The sequence below is a fragment of the Eretmochelys imbricata genome, chromosome 5 (assembly GCF_965152235.1).
Source record: "Eretmochelys imbricata isolate rEreImb1 chromosome 5, rEreImb1.hap1, whole genome shotgun sequence".
Lineage (NCBI taxonomy): Eukaryota > Metazoa > Chordata > Testudines > Cheloniidae > Eretmochelys > Eretmochelys imbricata.
In genome coordinates, this window is record NC_135576.1 from 108,705,806 (window position 1) to 108,726,140 (window position 20,335).

The following is a 20,335-nucleotide window of genomic DNA, read 5'->3' on the forward strand; positions in this document are numbered from 1 at the left end:
GGCTACTTTGAAATGTGGTTCTGTCCCTCTTCCAATTTTGATATCATCCACAAATTTAATCAGAATTGAATTGACACCAAAGAAACAGGCAGCTGATAGAAGTGAATAAAACTAGCTACATGGGGTATAATATGAATAGAGTTTTTTTTGTGTGTTTGTGTTGGTTTTTTTTAAGATTAGGTGGTCAAATATATCATCTGAACCACCAGAGCCCCAAATACGGGGCTACAGCTACAGAGAGAAGTGTTACTAACATTACTGCTGGAAGATCCTTTACATCTGTGAGAGAAGCAGCTCTGGAGATCACAATTTCAGAACAACTGCTTTAATAAGTGAATACTCTTGCCCTAATTTTTCAAAGAAGACAATTGATTTTGGGTGCCTAACTTCAGACACATTGAAGAGGCCTGATTTTCAAAAGATGGAAACTCAACACTTTCTGAAAATCAACCCTTTAAAGATGTCTCAAATTGGGCCCCACAAAATTTGAAGATTTTATAGAAATAAACAGCAGAAACGCAAAATGGGGTAAAAAATGAAGCAGATCACTCATTATTGTCCTAATATTATCATTCTGTATAACCGAACATTACAGTTGCTGTGGGCAAGGTGTGGGAATGGGATTCAGAGGCTGAAAAGGGAAAGGTCTACAAGGAAGTCCATCACTGTGAAAAAGTTTGAGAACCTCTGCACTTTGGCATTACCATTCTCACATAACAGTCAACAGACAAAACTTAAGAGTGTATCACATAACATGAGAATGAGTATCTGGTATTTCAGCAACAGTAACTCTGATGCTTTATTTTTGAACTTTAATGTACAACACATTGCTCAAAAGGAATGTCAGGATTGGGTTATGCAACCTATATTTTGCCTCACTTGACAAAGAGAGTATAGTTATAGAAATCACAGACCTATTCTGAGGATTTCCAAAAGGTCTGACATATTTCATTTTTATCTGAGCCGAGGCAAGACAACAGTGCTTTTGTATTTGGGATATATGCTAGAGCCACAAGAATACAGATTTCTGCAAACCACGTACTTTGGGTGTATTTTTTCCATTCTCCTCAACAGTTATGTCTCCAAATCACCATTGTCTGAGTATGAGGCCTCAGCAATCTATGAACCATAACTGCAGGGACATAATCTCTTCTCTAATACAAGAGCTAATGTCATTGCATGACTTGGCCAAAAGAGGGCACTTGGGGAACAAGAGATGAAAGGCTCTCCCTAAGACTTGAGTATATGTCAGCTTCACCACTAGCCCAACCGGCCAGAGTCCTAAATCAGTACATACTAGGCAAACACACCTGCTAATCAACCAAATTGGATAGCTTGTAAACTGCAGATATGCATATGTGTATACATATGTACAGTTTACAGTATATACATTCAGACTTTGTTTCTGTTTAACTCAAGATCCGTGTCATTTTAGGATAAGGTCACAACCTAGTTATTTCCTCTTATTTGGAATATATTTACAGAATATTAGATTTAGACTAATTGCTATTTTTTGTCTCTAAAGATTTCATGCTCTCATCATTTCATGTATAGGTACAGTTTACCAAATTTAAACACACTGTTTACAATTCATGGTCCAATACTGCAACAATTTATGTATTGCAAATGTGCTTTACCCAAAGTTAAGTAACTGAAAGGAAGATGTAAGAAACACAGAAGGAATAAATATACATCCCACAATGAGTGAATCAAGGACATTTAAACTTGTTGATCTTCTCTTTAATCAAAGGCTTCAGTGCTTTAAATCAGTGTTTCTCAAGCTTTTTGATACCAGGGACCAGCTTGCTGCCTTCCTAAACTGTATCAGGCAGATCTCAGAGACTGGTGCCATTTTACAGACCGGTAGTTGAGAAACACTGATTTAAATTATACAACCTGCAAACTACGCTAATTCATTATCAAGTAAAAAAAAAAAAAAAAATCCTAACCCTGTATTTATATACGTGTGTTTTTGTAAAACACGTTTAAGCAGAATGAAAACAACTTAATTTCCATCCAGAGTATCACAGAGGATACAGTAGGTGACTTCCTTTTTCTTAAAGGAGATGCAGCAGTTACTTTACACAGTGCCCATTTGTAAATTTCAAAGGCCACCTCAACATTTTCATCACCTCTTGGACATTTTGAACTTTGATTTAAACATCAGCCATAAGATTGTTCTACAGAGAAACTAACAGTGAAAGAGAGAGTGAAAGGAACTTTCACTCAGAATGCTAGAAATCCCAGATATCCTGGATGAATAATTTTCAGCTTATGTCTTGTTTGCTTTGACTATTCACTATTTGTTATTCATGTTGTATGGTAGTCACCTAAGATGCATCCTGCTGTTTCTGCTCTTAGACTGGATGATAAACCTTTTCGGCAGAATAGTGAGCAACACAAACTATGAATTTTATCTTTGTGAAAATTCATGAAACTTTCAAGATTCACAAATACCTGACAATTGCTGAGACATACATGAATAATAAACACAACACAACACTCTAAATCATAGCAAAACAAAGGCAATACTTCTATGTGTGCATCAGTTTACTATTTGACCAGCTCTAATCTTAAGGTTAACATTTCTTGTTAACCACTTCTAATAAGAAGCAACCCTCTTATCCCAGAAAAAGAGCAAAACGGTCTCCTGTCCACACAATACACAGAAGAGGAAGTTAGTGCAGTTCAACGACCCTGTTTACATAGAAATTAGTTCTTATCTATAACATCAATATTTACATATAAATAAAATACTTAAAAAGTACTTTCCATACACATTGTCCATTTCCATAAACACCTGAAAAGTAATCCTAATTCTAGTTCTAGTAGTGACTAACCAAAACAAAATGTAAAGTATAACTTTAGTGACCACACACTACTTTGTATATTCATACATGATACTTTATATTGACTGATTAAACCTGCATTTTTTAAATGTATGTACTCTAATATTCGTACCATATCGATTATATGTGCAATTATTGCAAGTTACAAGGAAATCCTTGTGGAGAAAACGGAAAAACATGCTTTATATCTGCATAGTTTGCCCAAGAGTGTTTGAGCTCATAGCTTTTACTGACACAGGGACGATGATAACCTATTGTATTAAGACTACATTTTTACAAAACTGAGACTATAAGATGCAAGATCTCCCTTTATATCTTAAAAAAACTTCTGGAAAAAGTTTAGGAAAAAGGCTGCTTCTGTTAAAATACCACCTTTTTCCAGTGCTGTACTGCATGATTAATATCATGCATCATAAATAAAAGAAGGCATTAGAAAATTTTAAACACAATTAGCAGACAAAGACCTGTACATAATCTAGATAAATCTACTAATAAAAAACATTAAAAAATTAAATGCAGAATGACACACTTTGTCTGAAATCTATTAATCTATGTAAACTTCAGTGTTTCCTTAAAAAAAATCAAAATCAAAATATCCAGTATCGAAACAAAATTGGGTAACGTATCTCAATCATTTATGTTTTTGTTATTAACCTCAAACACACAAGAAATCCCTCTGGAAAACTAATTTGAAAGTAAATATGCCTTAAACTTAGAACTAGTACTAATCCCACAACAGAATCAAGATCACTATTAAAATAAAGCCTGGGGCACATTATGATGTCTAAGATTGGTGGGTGGATTTTAATTGACTTGAAGACTGTCATAGTTCTATTATCATAAAACCGGTAACGCACTTCCAGCATGGAGGACCCATCTGTGCCCACTATCCATCTGTTTAGACATGATTGGCAAAGTGGTAGGGAATTCGCAGTGGTTGCCGCTGCCTGAAAGGAATAAACCACAGGATCTTCCAGCGAGTGCCAAAAACTTCTGAGAAGGTCTGCTGCCATGGCTTTCGGGGCTTCGATCTACAGAAGACAGCATTATTAGTGAAAGACAGCACTCCCATGGTGCACTTCAGTCAGCTAGAACAATACAGATTGGCTGGGGATCCATTACTGGACTCTGATGAATTGTGTCCCAGCATCACAAATACAGCTTTTCTTTCATTATGACATGCGGCTGAGATTTAACTTTGGATAGGAGAAACTGAATCTGTGTCGTCAATCAACTACAGGCAACTTCTGAAGGGGAGGAAATTCTCAGGAGCAATTAAATACATGTCAGCAACACAGTAGCAAGTGCCTTTTGATCTGTGCTTTCGAGACAAAATATAGTTTTGCTTGCTTTAGGTAGGCAGGGAAGAATAATAATCTGTAGCTATTTTATATAAAAACAAGTATCAAAATAGTGAACCACTGCTACAGAAAAGAAGCAAAAACATGATAGCATGAAAAAACTATTACCAGTGCCTTCAGTTTTCTTTCATACACATATAGTTTTTAAGCTCTATTAGGTCTTTATGTTGTACTTACATTTCTTCACAACAGTTTGACATTTTTTCTATACTAGTTGTATCCTGTTATGGGAAAGAAAACATTATTAGAAAATATTTCCTCACATACCTAACTTGCAAAAATGTTATCATTAAAGTATGTAAATAAAGAATGAACTGATCCTTAATGTAGATTCTTTTGGAGAAAATCTAGTAGGATTACATAGAGCTATACCCCATACAAATATCAAACCATTGTAAAATTTCATGTAGAGCAGTTGTATTCAGCCTGATAAATTATCATGCAGAAAAACTATTTTCTGTGTAGACTTTTAGAATGGGACACACTATGGATTGCTAACAACCAGATTAGAACCTTTCTATAGCTAAATTAATCAAAACGTTATTTATCCAGAGGACATTTTAAAATAATACACACAAAGAACAATACTTTTCTGAAAAGCACATTTTTGTCATGCTTTATACAGTCACCTGTATAACGAATGTTGTCACACAAAAGATTATCACAGGGACAAAATAAATTTCCACCACTATTTAAAATGTCACCATCAGCAGAAGTACTTCAAAAAGCAGATTAAGTAGTTTTAAAATATTTACTTTCACAAATAGTGCAATGTGAATAGTGCCACTAAGAGTACATTAACACAGTTTCAGTGATCTCTAAGTAACTGCTGTAGATAAAGGTGATTTTGCTAAAATTAAAGATAATAAAATTAAAGAACATCTTAACTGTTTCTAAAGTTAAGATAAACCCCTTCTATAACTTATAATAAAATTCATAATTAACTTCCAAAACCAATATGGTTTGCTTCATTTGACAAAGTGCTTTAATTGATAAGCAATTTGTTTTAGCTCACAGCATTTCCAAATACATCTTTAAATGCTTCCAATGGTTGTACTTTTATGTGTTCATATTCCCAAGGTGTGTGTCATAAATGAAAACCATTATTTTACAAGTCAGTGGTACTTCAGTTTTAAACTCAAGCAACATTATAGTACTTTTGAAGGGATAAACATGGATCATTATGTCCCAGAATAATTTAGACCATTTGATCCAAAATGTAATAACTCAAAAAAAAATTTTTTTTCAAGGCAGTTTGATAGGTCTCTCTGTTAATGATTAATTTAGGCAGGTACATAATGTGTCTGTCAGATTATATACTACTTTTTGGATGAAACAAAGGGCCTGTCCCTTCTACCTGGGTAGCCAGTGAAGATCCCATTTTCTTGAATAGTGGTTTTGTCTATCTCTGTCTTTAGCCAAAATTCCATCTTCTATTATTGTGAACTCTACAGATGCCTGAATTTTAGTTTGACAAGCAGTTTGAGAGCTTTCAAATGAGAGGCACCAAATACACATTGCTACCACATGATGCTTCAGTAAGTTCACATCAACGTTTCCATTTTAAATTAAAGCTCCCTCTATAGTTGCAAAGATGTTTCAGTTCTGGAAATCAACCTCTTGATAGTACCAAAAATAAAGCCACTTTTAAAACTAGTGACTAATTAGACAATTTCAGAATGAATGGTGCTGCTGTGGGATAGGCTGTTAGCTCAAACCTCTCCCTCCCTTTCTCCTCACATAATTCCTATTTATTAAAGCTTTGAGGCATCATACTAGCACTTTTGTTTCCAAAAATAGCATTCCAAATGTCAGGTTTCAGAGTAGCAGCCGTGTTAGTCTTAGTATAATCTAGTTTTGTAGCATGTTTTTTTACATTGTTGACCCATTAACATTTTTTGTACTCATCTGAAAATCATAACATTTATAACTTTGGACACTGACTGCTGAAAGCAAAATTCTGATTGAGTGGTTGTACTTTTTGACTGAGTCTACAGTTTGGCAGGGCCTTTTCACTGACATTACAGCATCAATACCTATGGAATGATCATCTAAACTTTCTCTCTCATAACCCACTACAGCCTTTACATAAGTGAAAGGGTTAAAAAGGAAGAGGGCAAAAGTTTATAGACCTCTTTCCACTCATTTAAAAATACTAAAGATTTTAGCTGGAAAGGCAGTGAAAGCAGGTGGCCATCTCTCTCCCCAGAATGAAAAATTCTGAAGTCCACCTGCTAATTTTTTCAGTTTACATCAACTGAATTGGAAGCACAGAATGCCTTGTTTGTGGGATACCTTTTCAGAATTTAAAGCAGCTCAGCCACTTCTGACGAGCTGTGAGCTAGGCTGAAAGGAATGGGAGGAAAGGAGAGTTCTCCTTTGAAGTTCAGCTGCTTGAGAAGCACTGGCGGCTGAACTTAAGAAACCAAGTCCCCTCTGCTGCTTCCCTCCCCCAGCATGGCTTCCAAGCAGCTGGGCCAATTTGAAAATTACTTTCACATGAAAGTGAAACTTCACAGCAACCTAAGAAACTTAGCAGCCAGGCTTGGGGAGGAAGGACACAATGGGCATTTTTTCAGTATGCTTCTTAGGCAGCTGAAACATAAATATCCTTCTTCCTCCTCACAGCTGAGACAGGTCCAATTCGAACCAATGATTCAAGGGTGAAAGGATGCAAATCCTGTTAATAATATCCTGGAACATCAGAAAGAAATACCATATTTCAGGAAGGAATGCTATTTTCCAAAGTACAAATTCAGTCCTGCTGGAAGGAAAGCTAAAGCTGCCACAATAAAAAACCTTTAAAGACCGACCTGAACACTGGAATGAACCAAAACAATGTCTTTTTGCCCATAATTTTCTGTAATCTCTTTGAAATTAATTCTGATGTGTGATGGAATAAACTGGTTCTTGTTCACATCCCAGTTTTCTATTCTGCTTCACGCTTCAATCAAGTCAAAAAATGTTTTGGACACAATCTTTTGCTGTGGAAATCAGTGGGTTAGCACAAATTTCACTACTATGACTTCAGTACAGAATCAGCCAAGGAAGAAGGAAGACCTTATTTAGACACCAATATGAACGATCTCACATTTACATAGCATCTTTCATCTAGCTAGAAACCAAAGCCCTTTACAAAGCTTACTGATGGTACAAATGCTTCAAAGTAATCATTTTACCCATCTCTTGGGGTGAAATGTGGCAACTGTTTAACAATAGACTGCAACAATGCATACTAGTTTAGAGCAGAAAGAAGAGAATAATATTTCAAAGGAAAATGCAGGATGGAAACATAGGAAGGCAGAATGTAATTTCCCCAAGTTACAATATGACCAGGTGTCTAGAGTGCCTTACTCCACCAAAAAGGGTCGGGGGAACTGTAATTACCGCATATGGGCAGGACTTACTATGTCTAAGTCTCATCCTAAATAATGCACCTTCAGCAGCATAAAGGCCTTTAATATCACATCCATTCATTCTGTATAGCTCAGAGGAAAGAGTGCCATCCACTGAATCACCAATATCACTTCCTGCTATATCAAAGCTTTCCCTAGTAGTCCCCTATCCTATTGCTGATTCTGGCTGATTGTGCTTAGCTCTTTGTATCTGAGATCACAGCTTGTGGTGATATGGCCACAGCTCTTCAATAAGCAAAATATATAGTTGGAAAAGTAATGAACCAGTGAAAGACGAGGAGTGTCTGACTGATTTAAACCTGACTGGTTTTTGTTTTGTTTTCTTTTTTGAGGGAGAAGAATGGAAGCGGGACAGAAGGCATCTGTTTTAAAGTTTTCACCAGGATAAATTTCGATGTTAGAAAAAGAATTCTAAAATCTTATTGAACTAGTGATTTTATTTCTTTATTAACCATGGATATAGTTATCAGGCTCCATGATATCAAATGAAGAAAGGAACCACAGGTTTGACAAAACACTTAGTAAGAGGATTCTTTGACACATGCATCAGGCACTTACCATTACTTCCCTGATTCAGAGCAGAAGCACTACTTCTACTGCTCTTTTTATCTGCTTTCCCCAACCTCCACCTCTCAAACAACAAATCAGCTTTTCAAAGAAAACAATGAAAACGAATTCAATTATATTTTCAAACTTAGGCCCCTAATGGTTTGTCTACACTGCAATTAAAAACCTGCGGCTGCTCCATGCCAGCTGACTTGGGCTCACAGGGCTCAGGCTGAGGAGCTATTTAATTGCAGCGTAGACATCTGGGCTTTGGCTGGAGTGCACTAGGATCCTGTGAGGTTGGAGGTTCCTACAGCTCGGGCTCCAGCCTGAGCTGGAATGTCTTCACCACAATTAAACCACCCTGCAGCCTGCACCTCGCAAGCCGGCACGGGCCAGCAGGCACGGGCCAGCCATGGGTGTCTAACTGCACTGTATACACACCCCAAGTCTTTATTTAGGAGCCTAAAAAATGAATTAATTTTCAAGGGCTGACCACCCAATAGCGCCCAGCAATGTCAACTTTATTTCAGGTGCCAAATGAACAGAATAACCAACATTCTAACGTATGACCTCACCAGAGGACTATAGGTCAGAATACTGTCACGGTTTATTATGCTTCTATGCAAAGCATTAGTTTGTTCAATGTTAGTATTCTGTTCAACCTAAGAGGCTTTGGTTATCTGTATGGATGACCAGCTTCGAGTCCTCGAAATACTAATATTCTTAAGAGCTATTTTTGGTACTGATTTCCAGCTAATTCTGATGTTTAAAGAGTTTTTAATTTACAAATAACTTTAAAAGTAGCACAAGTATGGCATAATTAATACAGTCCTCGTAACATCTGCCTTCAAGAAAAATGAGAAGGTTACTCACCTTCTTTGAGATGGTTCTTTGAGATGGTTGTCCCATGGGTGCTCCACTTTAAGTGCTTTGGTGCCCTCTGCTTGTAATCGGAGATTTGTAGGAGCATCTCGCGCTGCTCTGAGCTGTTACCTCGCGTTCGTAGCCAACCGTCCCCCCAGTTTCTTCTCTACTCCAGAGGATCAGCGTTCAATTCCAAAGTAGAGGGGAGGACGGGGGTAGTGGAGCACCCACAGGGACAACCATCTCAAAGAACCTCAGTTACTGCACAAGATGAGTAACCTCTTCTTCTCTGAGGAGTGTCCCTGTGGGTGCTCCACTTTAGGTGACTATTGAGCAGGGCACCTTAGTGGAGGGGAGGCTTCGGAGTTGGTTCAGGGATGGTAGATAGCATCATGAGTCCAAACTGAGTGTCTGTAGCTGATTGCTATTATAACATGTAGTGTTTAGTAAAGATATGGACAGATGCCCAGGTAGCTGCTTTGCAAATGTCCGTGATGTGTACATTATTGAGAAAGGCCACCAATGTTGATAACGCTCTGGTGGAGTGTGTGCAAACTCCTAGCAGAGCTGGTAGATGGCTGTTTTGGTAACACAAATGGATACAGCCCGATATCCATTTAGATAGTCTCTGTTTCAAAATGGTTTGACCCTTGGAATGTTCTGTGATAGAGAGAAATAGTCAAGATTATTTTCTGAACTTTTTGCCCTTTCTAGGTAGAAAACTAGTGCTATGCAAATGTCTAGCATGTGAAATGAGGCCTTCCTGCAGTCGACATGCTGTTTTGGGAAAAATACAAGTAAGTATATGGGAACCAAGTTTGTCTGGGCCATGTGGGTGTGATGAGAATAACCCTGGATTTGTCCTGCCTGATCTTGTGATGACCCGACTCAAAAGTGGAATCAGAGGGAATGCATACATTAGCGGCGCTTCCTATTTTATGAGGAAAGCGTTGCCCAAGGACTGGCATCCATGTACAGCTCTGGAGCAGTATTGTGGGCACTTTGCGTTCTGAGCTGTTGCAAATAGATCTATAATGGAGCACCCCCATAGGTTGAATATGACTGTGAGAGTTGCATGATCCACCTTCCACTCATGAATTTGTGAGAAGTCTCTGCTCAGCTGGTCCACTGTTGTGTTCTGACATCCTGGCAAGTAAGATACCGAAACGTCTATGTTGTTGGTGATGCATCAGTTCCAGAGGCGTATTGCCTCTGTGCCCAGAGGATATGATCGTGCTCCCCATTAGCGGTTTATATAAAACATGAATGCTATATTGTCTGTAAGAATCTTGATGGTCATGTTTTGGATTAAAGGAAGGAAGTGCTTGTATGCATTTCTGACAGCCCTTAATTCCAGTATGTTTATGTGCAGGTTGGATTCCGATGGAGACCAGCGACCCTGGATTGTGTTTTCGCGTAAATGAGCTCCCCATCCCACAAGGGAGGTGTCCATAGTGATCACTATAGTAAGAGCTTTCTGTTGAAAGGGGACACCTGAGCAGACGTTTTGTGATTGTGTCCACCATGTGAGCGAGTCCTTTACCCTGCGGGGCATAGTGAGACATCTGTTGAGAGAATGTTTGTGTGCTATGTAGACAGTGCAAAGCCAGGCCTGTAAGCATCTCATGTGTAGCCTGGCATACTTTATGATGAACGTCAACGCAGCCATGCGCGCCAGAAGTTGTAAGCATGTTCTGGTGGATGTTTGCAGACTGTGCACGATCGTTGTAATCAAATTGATTAGGGTGAGAAAGCGGCATTGGGGTAACCTTGCTGTTGCGGTGAGGCAACTGAGATAGGTGACTATAAAATTCCAGTTGTTGGACAGGAACCTTGTGGACTTCTGCGCATTTATCTGTAGCCTGAAATCTGTAAAGAGGGTTATCATGGTTTGTGTGGTGTTTAGTGCTGCCCATTGTGTTGGTGCCCTTAAAAGACAGTTATCTAGGTATAGAAAAATCATCACCCCCTGTCTGCGGAGGTGAGCTGCAACGATGGCAAGAACCTTGGAAAAGACCTTTGGGGCAGTTGATAGGCTGAAAGGGAGTACTCTGTATTGGAAATGTTGGTGCCCCAGGGTGAATTGCAGGAATCGTCTGTGCACTGGATGAATGGTAACATGAAAGTAAGCGTCTTGGAGATCGAGGACCGAGAGCCAGTCTCCTTTCTCTAATGCCAGAATTATTGTGGATAGAGTCACCATTTTGAAATGTTGCTTTCTCACAAATCTGTTGAGTTTTCGTAAATCCAGGATGGGTCTCCATCCGCTGGTCTTTTTCTGAGTGAGAAAATAATGAGAATAAATCCCTCTCCCTGTGTTGAGCTAGTACTGGTTCCATGGCACCTAATTGTAAGAGGTGGTTTATTTCCTGTTGTAAAAGGGGCTCGTGAGAGGGGTTCCTGAAGAGGGACGGAGAAGGGGTGGGGTAACACTTCTGGATAATTTCCAGAACCCATTTGTCTGTAGTGATGGTGTTCCAGACTGGGTAGTATGGTGACAGATGGTCTCCAAATGGGCTAGAGATTAGGTTTAGTTCTGGGATCAAAGAATGTGGAGGTCTCATGCCCTCGACCAAAGCTTCAAAATGATTGTCTGGAAGTAGATGGTTGAGATGTGGAAGGCTGGTCTTGGCGTCTTTCCTGTCTTTGTTTACAGCATTGGTCATACCGTCTTTGAGGCTGGGTGCATGTGGCAGTTCGAAATTGATGGTTGTAAAATCAGCCCTGTTTCTTTTTGTTCGCAGGAACATAGATACCCAGGGTTTTTAAGGTGGCCCTGGAATCCTCCAGGGTATCTAAAGACACATCTCTGTTTTCCTCAGAAAATTTCTGACCCTCGAAGGGTAAAGTCCTTGCTGTGGCCTGGACCTCTCTAGGGAACCCAGAGAGGTGGAGGCAGGATGCCCAATGTATGATCACGGACGTAGCGGTGGAGCAGGCTGCCATGTCTGCAAAGTTGAGAGAGGCCAGTAGGGCCATCCTGGCGATGCGAGACCCTTCGGAGATGTTAGCCTTATACTGTTCCTTTTTGTCACCTGATAAAAGTTGACATTTTAGTGAATAGGTTGTGCGTGTATTTGGCTAGTAAGGCTGAATAATTAGTTATGCGAAATTGGAGTGTAGCTGAGGAATACACTTTCCATCCAAAAAGGTTTAGCCTTTGCCAGTCCTTATAGAAAGGGGCGGTTCCAGCCCCTTTTGCTAGCACATAATAATTCTTGTCAGATCTCTTACATGAAGGTGGGGCTGTGGCAGGTGTCTGCCAGATTATTTTTGCAGGGTCCATTATGGCAGCATTAATAGGCAGTGCAATTTTTGCTGATGGAGATGCCTGGAGGATGTCTGTAAGCTTGTGGAGGGTCTCTGGTACCTCTGCTAAGGAAATGTCCAGGGATTCAGCTACCCTTTTGAATAGATCCTGGAAGGATTTGAAATTGTCCCCTAAGTGTGTGGAGGGGTGGGAGGGGGGGTGGGGGGCAGGGTTGGCATTATTGTTTGGTCTGGCAATAAAGATGAAATGCGGGTCAGTGGCAGGTGTGTCCTCGGGTTCCTCTATCTCCTCCTCCTGCGTCTCTGAGGGAGCTGGGACAGGTGGTAAAGCGGATTGCGTTGTTCTAGAACTTGGTAGATAGTGGGGGTCTGAGGCTCTGGGCCCTATCCGGATCCCAGTATGCTAGTTCGGTTGAAAAGTCATAGGAGGTGGTACCCATGGTTGAGCCTGCCTGCCTCACATATCAGCAGATGTTTGATGCTGAGAGGACTCTGGCTTAGGGGAGGAGTGGCGAGGGGTGTATACCCCTGCCTCAGAGGATACTTGTTTTGAGAAAGGAGGAAGATAAGGCCGTATTCGTTTCCCTCTTCTTGTTGTCTTTTGAAGCTGGAGACCCACCTGGGAAACGGGGGGGGCGGGCTGGGAGAGGGGGAATTGAGGAGAGAGAGAGAGAACAGCTAACAGAATTTTTTTTTTTTTTAAGGTTTTAAGTAAACTATAAAATACAGGGTAAATAACTAAATGAAAAGGCTAATAAGGCCGGGAAAAACAGAAAACTACTAAGCTATCCAAGGTTAAAAGAGGCACTGCTGTTGCTCCGACTCAAGCCAAAGGTGCTAGAGAAGTAACTGGGGGATGGTTGGCTGTGCACACTAGGTAACTGCTCCACGTGATGCGAGATGGCTGCCACCCGTGTGTGGCCCGCAGGGGGGGCACTGCTACTACAAATCTCTGATTACAAGTGCAGGGTGCTAAAACACCTAAAGTGGAGCACCTACAGGGACAGTCCTTGAAGAAAAAGCATCTGACCAACTCAATAATCTGGTCCTCCGCACTCCAAAACTACCTATTGTCATTAGAATTAGTGTGCATGTGGTTATTCGGAAACAGAAGAGTTATAAGGATCGCTAAGTCAAGCAAAAGAATTCAAGGTTAGATTAGTGTGAAATGCAAAGAAATCTCAAGGAAATAAGTAGAAAAGCTACAGTTAGCTTATAATTTTAAGAGCTGAAGCAAGGGATGCAGCACAGGTGTTGCATTCGGTCTCTGGTGGTGGGGTGCTGACTATCTTCTTATTTTGGCAACAAGTCTGAAAAAGCAGCTTGCCTGCAATCTCCAAGGAAAAGAAGATGCTGCAATGACTAAGGCTGTATTGAGAGGGATGAAGAGATATCAATAAGAGCTGAGTGAATCCTGCAGACCAACCTAAAGAAGCACTTGAAAAAATGACCCCACCTGGGTGAATGCCGGCTAAGAGGAATACATCTTTCATAAAGATACTTTTTAAAATTAACATAACTGACTACTTGAAGAAAAGCATTAAAAGAAAAGATAATGTGCACCAGACAACAAATTGTGCTAGAAGATGGAATCATCATGAACTAACTTATGATGGAACAAACATATTGAAAGAATATTTTCCCTTTGCTTAGACCGTAGATTTGAGTTTTCCAATCGACAAACACCAATTTGTAATTCTCAGGACTAACTCTGAAGCATGGAGCAGAAATCTCTTGTTCAATTACTTTCTTGTGGCTAGCAGAAGTGATGTCTAATCAACAGAGCTCTACTTAATACCTGAATTATAATGAACGCAAGCATACGGTCATATCTGCACAGTGCATCGTTTCCAACCCTTCAGTGCATTGCAATGTAGAAGGAGAGAGCAATTAAGAAGAAAGAGGAAAAAAACCCTAGTGGCCCTTCTGAACTTGCAGCCATAGCTGTTATCTCAGAATACAAGAGAGCATACTGCTGTACCTTAGTATTTGAACAAAACATCAGTCTTTTATTTCTTTCATCTGTCTACCAACCTTTCACTGTGCATATGGAAATGACAGGTGAGCCCTTGTGAAGTATCAAATATCAACATTTCATAAGGAATGCTAAATATTTTTAAATTAATGTTTCTATTTACTGTTTGCCCAGACAACAAGGCTGGCCATACTGTATATAGGTTATCAGTCTCATTATGATTTTACTTGTGGCCAACTTTTTTAAAAATTATTTTTAATCTAGAATTTTGATGTGATTAAATGTACATGATTAGGGTTTGTTTGTTTGTAAATCTAGCCTGGAAATTATTTGAATAATCTGGGTTCAGGTTAGTTGTTCTATTTCCCCCTCTATCTTTCTTTGATTAAAAAGATTTCTCTGTGTGAGAGATTAAAAAGAAAGTTGCATTATGCTACCTCTGGGGAAATAACCCAAATTCTCCTCAGTGCCTTGATGAATCTGGCTAAGCAGATTTTTTGGCAGATTATGTATTTTCTGCCCAATTTGTCAGATACCTAAAAAAGTGATGTGATGAAAAGAAAGCATCTGACAACAATTTTGGGAACTCATGATAACTGGAGAGGGAATAATAAGAAAAGATCAAGAGCGACTGTCCAATCTATTTCCAAGTTTGTGGTGTTTTAGAGGCAGATATATGCATAATTAGATCACACTATGACATTTACCATTTCCCTTAGTCCTCATCATTACCACCACAAGGAACGTTCAGAGAACAAGGTTTAGCAAATCAAATCTGACTACTCTCCTTTCTCCCCAAGAAGCTGCTAGCTAAATGATCTGATGTATAATTTGACAGAAAATTAAATATTCTAATAAAAATCCTGAACTTTGTAAGAGGTCACACTTTGCCTTATTATTATGGTTGCTTATTTCAGTGTCTCAGTTTTATTTACGCTTCCATTCAGAAAAGCATTTAAGTATCTTAGATACAAAAACTATTTCTTACTGCAATTGCCTAACGGGATTATTTTAATTTCTGTGTTTATTTCCATGAAGAGGATAAGAAGTTTTTTACAATATTCTAATATGCAGAATTTGTTACAACTGCAAATTATACTTTCCAAAATAATGCCATCAATTCCCTTTAGTAATACTGTATGTTACTTATTTAAATAAAAATATTTACTACTCTTTTTGAAGTTTATGTTGGGATAAACAAAAAAAGATACCTGGTGAGATAGGTGGGGCTCTGATTATTTTTCATAAGTAAATTTGTGAAGATGCAGGGTGTAAAACAAATTTACTCCTTATGCTTTAGACCATGTCATAAAAGGGACTGGATGGTTTCAATCATAATTTTTAAATAAAGTTGTGTTTTTGAAATTACCTGGAAGACAAAATGCTTCAAAGATAGAGTAGGATGTTAACTATATGAAACAAATATAGACCACATTTCTAGAAAAAATAAAATAAAGGGTTTAGCAGGTAATACAGTAATAATTTAGAAATCGAAAAGACCTCTTAGATGATCTAGTCTACTATCCTCCATTCAAGGACTGTGTATAATTGCTTTCTACAGTTTAATTTCCAGAGCTTTATGCAGCTTTCTAAGGGTAGATTTACCTATATTTGGATGGGGGTAGAGAAGGCAGAAAACTGGGGGGAGAGGATGGGGGAGAGAGAGGAATAAGAGTAAGGGAGAGACAGATGGACAGAATGTTGCCTGAATACATTTTCTAATAATTTTCTATTTTTGCAGTACACACAAAATACCATGATCATTTTCTATTTTATTCTGTCCAGGTACAGGCGATTGCCTTAAAATACTGATTTCCAACTCTGGCCCTGACTGTTGCTTTGGTAAACTTAATTACAAGGATTTATAGTTCTTTGATTACATTTCTGGTGTGTCTGAAAAATAGGTAAAGCCCTCATTATTTGACTAATCAAAACAGTATTTAATAGATTATCTGATTAAACATATGACTGCAAATATTTGTAATGATAAGATACTTAATTATTGAGACAAAAAGCATTTTGGATCAGAGTTATATCATTTGTGTATTGATGATAGCATAAGAAAATATGTGATGTACATTAAAAAGTAGTGGATTAAAATTGCAAAGTGGGGAAAGAATAGCAAAACTGCAATTAAGTATTTTGAATATATTTATTCCTTATTTACAGAATAGTTTTAATTATGTAAATGTAGTATTCTTTATATACTTCATCATTGAGAATGATTATCTGAGTCACCGTTTATACAACAAAAATGCAGGGATTTTATCTGCTGATCTAAATTTCTTTTCTTTTCTTGTATATTTTTCAGTTTAAAATTTTCAATTACCATGCATTGTTAAATAAAATATTAATCTCCTAAATAAAAACTGAGATCCCCCAAGGGGACAAGTAAAATCCCCCAAGTGGACAACAATATTACACAAAATTTATTTGGATAAATTCAACTTTTTCTTCATTTCCCTAAGTAATGGGAATTAAAACAATCAAACAAAAACACACAGGAAAAAAAAGTTATCTTCTTTTTAAAAGAAAAACAAATCTAATGAACAATGTCCCTCTTAATTTGTCAAAGGCAAGTGTTCGTCAAAAAAGCTCAAATACTGATATATAAGAATTTACAAGTTATTTTCAGGAGTTCACTGTTTACAACTAACAACAAAAAGCAGGTGCTGAAAGCCATTTGCCACTTGGTGATGAAAAGGAGATGAACTATAACAACACACAATACAGTAAAAAGAAAAGGAGTACTTGTGGCACCTTAGAGACTAACCAATTTATTTGAGCATAAGCTTTCATGAGCTACAGCTCTCTTCATCGGATGCATACTGTGGAAAGTGTAGAAGATCTTTTTATATACACAAAGCATGAAAAAATACCTTCCCCCACCCCACTCTTCTGCTGGTAATAGCTTATCTAAAGTGACCGCTCTCCTTACAATGTGTATGATAATCAAGGTGGGCCATTTCCAGCACAAATCCAGGGTTTAACAAGAACGTCGGGGGGGGGGGGGGGGTAAGGAAAAAATAAGGGGAAATAGGTTACCTTCCATAATGACTAAGCCACTCCCAGTCTCTATTCAAGCCTAAGTTAATTGTATCCAATTTCCAAATGAATTCCAATTCAGCAGTCTCTCGTTGGAATCTGGATATTAAGTTTTTTTGTTGTAATATCGCAACTTTCATGTCTGTAATCGTGTGACCAGAGAGATTGAAGTGTTCTCCGACTGGTTTATGCATGTTATAATTCTTGACATCTGATTTGTGTCGATTTATTCTTTTACGTAGAGACTGTCCAGTTTGACCAATGTACATGGCAGAGGGGCACTGCTGGCACATGATGGCATACATCACATTGGTGGATGTGCAGGTGAACGATCCTCTGATAGTGTGGCTGATGTTATTAGGCCCTGTGATGGTGTCCCCTGAATAGATATGTGGGCACAGTTGGCAACGGGCTTTGTTGCAAGGATAGGTTCCTGGGTTAGTGGTTCTGTTGTGTGGTATGTGGTTGCTGGTGAGTATTTGCTTCAGGTTGGGGGGCTGTCTGTAGGCAAGGACTGGCCTGTCTCCCAAGATTTGTGAGAGTGTTGGGTCATCCTTCAGGATAGGTTGTAGATCCTTAATAATGCGTTGGAGGGGTTTTAGTTGGGGGCTGAAGGTGACGGCTAGTGGCGTTCTATTATTTTCTTTGTTAGACCTGTCCTGTAGTAGGTGACTTCTGGGAACTCTTGTGGCTCTATCAATCTGTTTCTTCACTTCCGCAGGTGGGTATCATAGTTGTAAGAATGCTTGATAGAGATCTTGTAGGTGTTTGTCTCTGTCTGAGGGGTTGGAGCAAATGTGGTTCTATCGCAGAGCTTGGGTGTAGACAATGGATCATGTGGTGTGGTCAGAGTGAAAGCTGGAGGCATGTAGGTAGGCATAGCGGTCAGTAGGTTTCCGGTATAGGGTGGTGTTTATGTGACCATCGTTTATTAGCACTGTAGTGTCCAGGAAGTGGATCTCTTGTGTGGACTGGACCAGGCTGAGGTTTATGGTGGGATGGAAATTGTTGAAATCATGGTGGAATTCCTCAAGGGCTTCTTTTCCATGGGTCCAGATGATGATGATGTCATCAACATAGCGCAAGTAAAGTAGCGGCGTTAGGGGGACGAGACCTGAGGAAGCGTTGTTCTAAGTCAGCTATAAAAATGTTGGCATACTGTAGGGCCATGCGGGTACCCATAGCAGTGCCGCTGATTTGAAGGTATACATTGTCCCCAAATGTAAAATAGTTATGGGTAAGGACAAAGTCACAAAGTTCAGCCACCAGGTTAGCCGTGACATTATCGGGGATAGTGTTCTTGACGGCTTGTAGTCCATCTTTGTGTGGAATGTCGGTGTAGAGGGCTTCTACATCCATAGTGGCCAGGATGGTGTTATCAGGAAAATCACCAATGGATTGTAGTTTCCTCAGGAACTCAGTGGTGTGACTTGATTATCATACACATTGTAGGGAGAGTGATCACTTTAGATAAGCTATTAGCAGCAGAAGAGTGGGGTGGGAGGAGGTATTTTTTCATGCTTTGTGTGTATAAAAAGATCTTCTACACTTTCCACAGTACGCATCTGATGAAGTGAGCTGTAGCTCACAAAAACTTATGCTCATATAAATTTGTTAGTCTCTAAGGTGCCACAAGTACTCCTTTTCTTTTTGTGAATACAGACTAACACGGCTGTTACTCTGAAACACAATACAGGAGTTAACCTAAATGATCACATTAAAATGCTTATAAAGGACAAGAGGTTAGATGGATGGTCAAGGCATCACAAAGAACAATAGACCAAGCTACTCAACACCAGGTGCTAAAATATTTTCTCTTCCAGCCCTTCCCAGAGTAAATAAAGAGAAAATATCTCTACCCCATCCACACAGTATTGATGTCCAATGATACTGGCATATCACTGTACACTGTTTAAAGAATTAATTAACAGGAAAGCCTGACAGCATTAATCAAATTACTAAAGTCACAGCCCACTAAATTTATGATAATATAAGCATCAACATTTAGCAGAGACCACACAATATTTATCAGAACTATGGTAATCTATCCAGTATGTAGCTCAATGACTGGAGAAATATTAAATAGCTAGCATGGAAAACAACATATCATCTGTGTAATACAGCTATATTATGTAATACAGAAAGACATGAAATTGCTGGGCTGTGCTGAAAAACTGAACAAAAATCCTTTAATTCTATATTAATCATTTGTAAGAACATATGGAAAAATGAAAACACATCCCGTTTGGTATTTTAAATAAAAACAATCAAAGGTAATCCTTTAAAATTAGGGTTCAGATTAGTCTCCGCAAAGGATGCAGTTCAATTGAAACATCTGGTAGTGTTATGTTGCGAGACAGATCTTTTTTAACTTTGGAAATGAGATTAGTAGATCCGTTATGTGTAAGTGTCCAAGTAATTTCTAATTATTTTATCTGGGTCACAGATAATCCGCTTTTACTAGCCTCCCACCATGACATCAGAGGATCCTGCTGAAGCGATTATCCTGTTACCTTCCACCAACCATGGGAAGATGGGATTTTCCTTGTGTGTGTGTGTGTGTTTGTTTTTATATATATAAATAAAATATATAAAAATGAATGAAAGAGAAGTGGCCGAATGCTTCAGGCAGATGGCTGCCAACTGTCAGAGTTGTGCTCTGGCAATCTTGGACTAATGCTGTTCTAACTTTCATTAGGAGCTGAAAAAACAGCTCCTGCCTAACTCCAGGATTTTGAGAAAGGATAACAGGGAGGACGCAGAAAGCCACCTCTTTCCCCATCCATCTCCCTCCTTCAGGTGTTCAATAATGACACTCACGTGCACCTGAAGATCAAATACAATATTTTGTAATGGCTTGTAACTTTCTCTTATGACTAGAGCTGGTCATTTTTTAAAATTTTTGTATAAATCCATCTAATTTTGTAAAACCAATTTTCTTAATTGTGAAATGTTTACTGCTTTTTCAACAAGTTCTAGTTAAGATAATATTTAGCTCAATCCACA

At 38.8% G+C, this 20,335-nt stretch overlaps 1 protein-coding gene across 4 annotated transcripts in view; it reads right to left on the minus strand.

Moving 5' to 3' along the window:
- Positions 1 to 850: 850 nt before the first annotated feature.
- ZDHHC21 (zDHHC palmitoyltransferase 21) overlaps positions 851 to 20,335 on the minus strand; it is a 57,223-nt gene continuing 37,738 nt past the window's right edge. For all 4 annotated transcript variants that reach the window (XM_077816443.1, XM_077816444.1, XM_077816442.1 and 1 more), the window contains 2 exons: positions 4,388 to 4,431; positions 851 to 3,880 (listed from right to left, as the gene is read on the minus strand). In XM_077816443.1, the coding sequence (XP_077672569.1) occupies positions 3,748 to 3,880; positions 4,388 to 4,431 (177 nt within the window). In that variant the 3' untranslated portion in view covers positions 851 to 3,747. The remainder of the gene's footprint in view (positions 3,881 to 4,387; positions 4,432 to 20,335) is intronic.